The sequence below is a fragment of the Vidua macroura genome, unplaced genomic scaffold (assembly GCF_024509145.1).
Source record: "Vidua macroura isolate BioBank_ID:100142 unplaced genomic scaffold, ASM2450914v1 whyUn_scaffold_233, whole genome shotgun sequence".
Taxonomy (NCBI): Eukaryota; Metazoa; Chordata; class Aves; order Passeriformes; family Viduidae; genus Vidua; species Vidua macroura.
This window is the reverse complement of record NW_026530600.1, coordinates 41,087-48,071: the sequence shown is the minus strand read 5'-3', so window position 1 is coordinate 48,071 and position 6,985 is coordinate 41,087. Positions and strand designations below refer to the sequence as shown.

The following is a 6,985-nucleotide window of genomic DNA, read 5'->3' as shown; positions in this document are numbered from 1 at the left end:
CCCAAAAGGGGTTTGGGATCACTTAAAAGGGGTTTGGGACCCCCAAAAGGGGTTTGGGACCCCCAAAAACGTCCCTGTCCCACCCCCCCCCAGAGAGCTGCCTGAACCTGGAGCTTCGCTTCACCCCCTTCCAGCTGTGCCACGCCCAGTGAGTGCCAAAATCCCAAAAATCCCCCCAAAAATCTTTAAATACACAAAATCCCCTAAAAAACAAACAAAAAAACACAAAAAATCCCGAAATCCCCAAAAAAACCCCAAAGAGACCCCAAAAAAACTCTCACAAAACTCTCAATAAAGAAAATAAAACCCCAAAAAGTCGCCGAAACATCCCAAAAGAAACCCCCCAAAAAAAAAAATCTTCAAAATCTCCAAAAAGCCCCAAAAAAACCCCAAAGAAACCCCAAAAAAATGTTCAAAAATCCGCAAAAATCCCCAAAATCCCAAATCCCCAAACTGCAGGGTCCGTGTGGGGGAGCACCTGGAGACCCCAAAATTCCCAAATTCCCCAAAAATCCCCAAAATCCCAAATCCCAAATCCCCAAACCGCAGGGTCCGTGTGGGGGAGCACCTGGAGACCCCAAAATTCCCCAAAATTCCCCAAAATCCCAAATTCCCAAACTGCAGGGTCCGTGTGGGGGAGCACCTGGAGACCGTGTTCCTGCTGAGCGGGAACGACCCCGCCATCCACCTGTACAGAGAGGTGAGACCCCAAAAACACCCCAAAATATACCCCAAAAACCACCCCAAAATATCCTAAAAACATCCCAAAAACATCCCAAAATATACCCCAAAAACAATCCCAAAAACATCCCAAAAATATCCCAAAATATACCCCAAACCCCCCCCAAAAACCGCCCCGCCATCGCACCTGTACAGAGAGGTGAGACCCCAAAAACACCCCAAAATATCCCAAAATATACCCCCAAATATACCCCAAAAACATCCCAAAAACATCCCAAAATATACCCCAAAAACATCCCAAAAACATCCCAAAAATATCCCAAAATATACCCCAAACCCCCCCCAAAAACCGCCCTGCCATCCACCTGTACAGAGAGGTGAGACCCCAAAAATACCCCAAAATATCCCAAAATATACCCCAAAAACGTCCCAAAATTTGCTCCAAATACTCCCAAAACACCCCCAAAATGCCCCAAATCCCCCAAAATTCCCAAATTCCCCGTGGAACGTCCCGGTAACTTTCCCCTTTTCCATTTCTCCCTTTTTCCTTTTTCTTCCCTTTCTTCCCCATTTCCCCCTCCTTTTACCCCCCACTTCCCCCCCATTTCCCCATTTCCCCCATTTCCCCCCCTTTTCCCCCATTCCCCATTTTCCCCATTCCCCATTTCCCTCCCATTTTTCCCCATTTTTCCCCATTTTCCCCATTCCCCATTTCCCCCCCATTTTTCCCCATTTCCCATTTCCCCATTTTCCCCATTTTCCCCATTCCCCATTTTTCCCATTTTCCCCATTCCCCATTTCCCCATTTTCCCCCATTTTTCCCATTTCCCCATTTCCCAATTTCCCCATTTTTCCCCATTTTCCCCATTCCCCATTTTCCCCATTTCCCCATTTCCCTTTTCCCCATTTTTCCCCATTCCCCATTTCCCCCAATTTCCCATTTCCCATTCCCCATTGCAGAACCCCGGCTCTCACCAGTTCGAGGAGCAGCCGATCCAGCTGCTCTTCCCGGAGCTCCAGGACGTTCCCAGCACGTACGGCCCCGCGGCTCCTCCTTCTCCTGACCCCCGAATTCCCGCATTTCCCCTGAAATTCCCACATTTCCCCTGAAATTCCCGGATTTTCCCCATCTTCCCCAGATTTTCCCCATTTTTCCTGATTTCCCCCAAATTTCCCTGCTTTTTTCCTAATTTTCCCTGATTTATCCGTGATTTTTCTTGGTTTTTTCCTGAATTTTCCTGATTTTCCCGTTTTTTTTCCCGATTCTCCCCGTTTTTTTGCCCTGATCCAGGGTGCTCTGGCTGATGCCCAATCCCATTTCTCTCTGTTTTTCCCATTTTTCCCAATTTCCCCGTTTTTTGCCCCGATCCAGGGTGCTCTGGCTCCATGCCCAATCCCATTTCTCTCTGTTTTTTTCCCCCGTTTTTTTTTCCCATTTTTCCCGTTTTTTTGCCCCGTTCCAGGGTGCTCTGGCTGATGCCCAATCCCATTTCTCTCTGTTTTTCCCGTTTTTCCCCCGTTTTTTCCCATTTTTCCCGTTTTTTTGCCCCGTTCCAGGGTGCTGTGGCTCCATGCCCAATCCCATTTCTCTCTGTTTTTCCCATTTTTTCCCCGTTTTTTCCCGATTTTCCGTTTTTTGCCCCGTTCCAGGGTGCTCTGGCTCCATGCCCAATCCCATTTCTCTCTGTTTTTCCCGTTTTTTCCCATTTTTCCCGTTTTTTTTGCCCCGTTCCAGGGTGCTCTGGCTCGACGTCCGCCCCCTGCCCCGGCTCCGGCCATCGCCTCTCGGCGCTCGGCTGCCAGAGCGGCTTCGTGCGGGCGGCGCGCGTGGACGAGGCCTCGGGCGGTGAGACCCGACCCCAAATTCCCGAAATTCCCAAATTCCCAAATCCTGAAATCCCGAAATTCCCCAATCCTGAAATTCCCAAATCCTGAAATCCCAAAATCCCAAATCCCGAATCCCCAAATTCCCGAAATTCCCAAATTCCCAAATCCTGAAATCCCGAAATTCCCGAAATTCCCAAATCCCGAAATTCCCGAAACCCCAAATCCCGAAATCCTGAAATCCCCAATTCCCGAAATCCGAAATTCCCGAAATTCCCAAATCCTGAAATCCTGAAATCCCCAAATTCCCGAAATCCTGAAATCCCGAAATTCCCAAATCCGAAATTCCCAAATCCCGAAATTCCCGAAATCCCAAATGCTGAAATCCTGAAGTCCCCAATTCCCGAAATTCCCAAATCCTGAAATCCTGAAATACCCCAATTCCCCAATCCCAAAATCCCAAATCCCAAAATCCCAAAATCCCAAAATCCCGAAATCCCAAAATCCCCAATCCCAAAATCCCAAAATCCCCCAATTCCCAAATCCCCAAATCCCCAATTCCCAAATCCTAAAAATCCACAATTCCCAACATCTCCAACTCCCTAATTCCCAAAATTCCCCAAATCCCAAAATTCCCCAATTCCCAAATTCCCCAATTCCCAAATTCCCCAATCCCAAAAACCACGATTCCCCAGATTCCTAGATTTTCAATTCCCCCAAAATCCCCAATTCCCAAAATCGCCGTTTTATCACCCCATTTTCCCCCCATTTTTCCCGAATTCCCCGGTTTTCCCCCCATTTTTCCCGAATTCCCGGTTTTTCCCCCGTTTGTTTTTCCCGAATTCCCGCTTTTTTCCCCGTTTTCCCCCCGTTTGTTTTTCCCGAATTCCTGGTTTTTCCCCCGTTTTTCCCCCGTTTTCCCCCGTTTTTCCCGAATTCCCGTTTTTTCCCCCCGTTTTTCCCGTTTTTCCCGAATTCCCGGTTTTTCGCCCCGTTTTCCCCCCCAGCGGTGCTGCAGAGCTGGAGCGCGCAGCAGGACGGGCCCATCTCGGCCGTGCTGCTCTTTCCCGCTGCCCGCAGGGGGCGCCGGTGAGCGCGAAACGGGGCAAAAAACGGCGAAATCGGGAAAAACGGGAAAAAATGGGAAAAACCGGGAAAAATGGGCAAAAAAACGGCGAAATCGGGAAAAACGGGGGAAAATGGGAAAAACCGGGAAAAATGGGCAAAAAACGGCGAAATCGGGAAAAACGGGGGGGGGGGGGGAAATACGGGGGGAAATGGGAAAAACCGGGAAAAATGGGCAAAAACGGCGAATTGGGAAAAACGGGGGGAAAATATGGGGGAAAATGGGCAAAAAAACGGGTTTAAAATGGGCAAAAAAATGGGGAAAACGGAAAGACGGGGGAAATACGGGGGAAATACGGGGGAAATGGGAAAAAAAAAGGGGAAAAAAAGGGAAAAAAATGGGCAAAAAACGGGAAAAAAATGGGCAAAAAACGGGAAAAAATGGGGAAAAAAACGGGGAAAACGGGAAATACGGGGGGGGAATTGGGAAAAAATGGGCAAAATGGGGAAAAAAAGGGGAAAAATGGGGAAAAAGAATGGGAAAACGGGGGAAAATATGGGGAAAATACAGGGAAAAATGGGAAAAAAATGGGGAAAAATGCGGGGGGGGAAATGGGGAGAAAATGGGAAAAAATGGGAAAATGGGCAAAAAACAGGGAAAATGGGAGAAAAAAAAAGGGAAAAATGGGAAAAACCTGGGAGAAGGCGGAATTCCCCAAATTCCCCAAATTCCCTAAATTGCCCAAATTGCCCAAATTCCCCAAATTCCCCAAATTTCCCAAATTCCCGATTTTCCCGCAGAGGATCCCGAGGATTCCTGGAGCCTCCTGGTGAGCAGCACCCTGGAGGCGGCCGTGGTTTATCGGGTGAGCCCCAAAAATTCCCAAAATTCCCCCAAAAAATCCCCAAAATTCCCTCCCAAAATTCCCCAAAATTCCCTCCCAGAAGTCCCCAAAATTCCCTCCCAAAATTCCCTCCCAAAAATCCCCAAATTCCCAAACTTGTGGGGAATGTTTGGGGGATTTTTGGGGAAAGCTTGGAGAATTTTGGGGGGATTTTTTTTTGAGAATTTTGGGAGATTTTTGGTAATTTTTGGGGGGAATTCCAGGAGTTTTTTTGAGAATTCTGGGAATTTTTTTTTTTTTTTTTGGGGGGGGGGGTATTTTTCTGGCTATTTCTTGGTGTGGGGGGCTCTTGGGTCTTTTTTAATTTTATTTTTGGGTAATTTTGGGGGGGGAATTCTGGGATTTTTTTTGTATTTTTTCGGGTTTTTTTTGGATTTTTTCGCGATTTTTTCGGGTTTATTGGGATTTTGTCGGGATGTTTTTTTGGGAGGAGGATTTGTTGGGATTTTTTTTTGTTGGTATTTGGTTATTTTTTGGCATTCCAGGCGCCTCCTGCGCCGGGGCCTGGCCGAGCCCCTGGAGCTGCCCGGGAGCCGCGGCTCCGACGCCGTCGTCTGCGCCAAGTCACCGACGTCGACTTCGACGGCGCCGCCGAGATCCTGCTGGGCACCTACGGCCAGGTGGGAGCCCGGGGCCCCCACACCCCTCAATTCCCGCCCAGATTCCCTCAATTCCCGCCCCAAATTCCCTTAATTCCCTCCCCAAATTCCCCCAAATTCCCCCAAATTCCCTCAATTCCCAGCAATTTCCCCCAAATTCCCCCAAATTCCCCCAGATTCCCCCAAATTCCCTCAATTCCCCCCAAATTCCTCAATTCCCTCCCCAGATTCCCCCAAACCCCTCAATTCCCAGCAATTCCCCCCAAATTCCCTCAATTCCCCCAAATTCCCTCAATTCCCTCCCCTAATTCCCCCAAATTCCCCTCAATCCCCCCAGTTTCCCCCAAATTCCCTCAATTCCCCCAAATTCCCTCAATTCCCAGCAATTTCCCCCAAATTCCCCCAAATTCCCTACAATTCCCCCCAAATTCCCTCAATTCCCAGCAATTTCCCCCAAATTCCCTCAATTCCCCCCCCAATTTCCTCAATTCCACCCAAATTTCCCCCAATTTCCCTCATTTTCCTTCCATTTTCCCCAAATTCCCTCAAAATTCCCTCAATTCCCCCCAATTTCCCCCAAATTCCCTCAATCCCCCCAATTCCCCCCAATTTCCCCCAAATTCCCTCAATTCCCCCATTTTCCTCCATTTCCCCCATTATTTCCATTTTTTCCCCAATTTCCCCCATTATTTTCCCATTTTTCCCTAATTTCTCCCATTTATTTCCCCATATTCCCCATTATTCCCCATTATTCCCATTATTTCCCACTATTTCCCATTTTCCCCCCCAATCCCCTTTCCCCCCCCCTGCCAGGAGCTGCTGTGTTACAAATATTCCGGGGCGGATTCGGGCGATTTTGGCCAATTCCGGCCGCTATGGGCGCGGCGCTTCCCCTCCCCCCTGCTGGCGCTGGAGCCGCTCGACCTGACGGGGGATGGGCTGCAGGAGCTGGCCGTGGTCTGCCTGGGGGGGCTGCACGTGCTCCAGGTGGGGCCACACCCCAAATCCCCAAAATTCCCAAAATCCCCGAATCCCCAAAATCCCAAATTCCCCAAATTCCAAATTCCCAAATTCCCCAATCCCCCAAAATCCAAAAATCCCAAATTCCCCAAAATCCCAAAATTCCAAAATCCCAAAATCCCCAAATTCCCAAATCCCCAAATTCCCAAAATCCCCAAGTTCCCAAATTCCCAAATTCCCAAATCCAAATTCCCAAATCCCCAAATTCCCCAAAACTCCCCCAAAAGGCCCCTGGTGGGGGATGGGCTGCAGGAGCTGGCCGTGGTCTGCCTGGGGGGGCTGCACGTGCTCCAGGTGGGGCCACACCCCAAATCCCCAAATCCCCAAAATCCCAAATTCCCAAATTCCCAAATCCCCCAAATTCCCCAATCCCCCAAAATCCCAAATCCCCAATTTCTCAAATTCCCCAAATTCCCAAATTCTCAAATTCTCAAATTCCCAAAATCCCCAATCCCCAAATCCCCCAAAATCCCAAAATTCCCAAATTCCCAAAATTCCCAAATCCCAAATTCCCAAATTCCCAAAATTCCAAAATTCCCAAATCCCAAATCCCCAAATCCCCAAATTCCCAAATCCCCAAATCCCCCAAATTCCCCAATCCCCCAAAATCCCCAAAACCCCAAATTCTCAAATTCCCCAAACTCCCAAATCCCAAAATTTCCAAATTCCCAAATCCCCAAATTCCCAAATTCCCCAATTCCCCAAAATCACAAATCCCCAAATTCCCAAATTCAAAATTCCCAAATCCCCAAATCCCCAAATTCCCAAATCCAAAATTCCCCAAATCCCCAAATTCCCCAAATTCCCAAATTCCCCCAAATTCCCCCAAAAATCCCCAAACTCCCCCATTCCCGCCGCCCAGCACAGCCTGGAGCCGACGGCGCGGGCTGC

At 48.7% G+C, this 6,985-nt stretch overlaps 1 protein-coding gene across 1 annotated transcript; it reads left to right on the top strand.

Moving 5' to 3' along the window:
- Window positions 1-49: 49 nt before the first annotated feature.
- Window positions 50-6,064, top strand: KPTN (kaptin, actin binding protein; the record flags this gene model as incomplete). The annotated part of the gene is given in 9 exon segments (XM_053969537.1): window positions 50-148; window positions 625-700; window positions 1,642-1,715; window positions 2,417-2,444; window positions 2,446-2,527; window positions 3,513-3,594; window positions 4,372-4,436; window positions 4,962-5,095; window positions 5,888-6,064. Coding segments are annotated over 9 exon segments (817 nt in total), but the record flags the coding sequence as incomplete, so codon positions are not given.
- Between the last annotated feature and the right edge of the window lie 921 nt (window positions 6,065-6,985).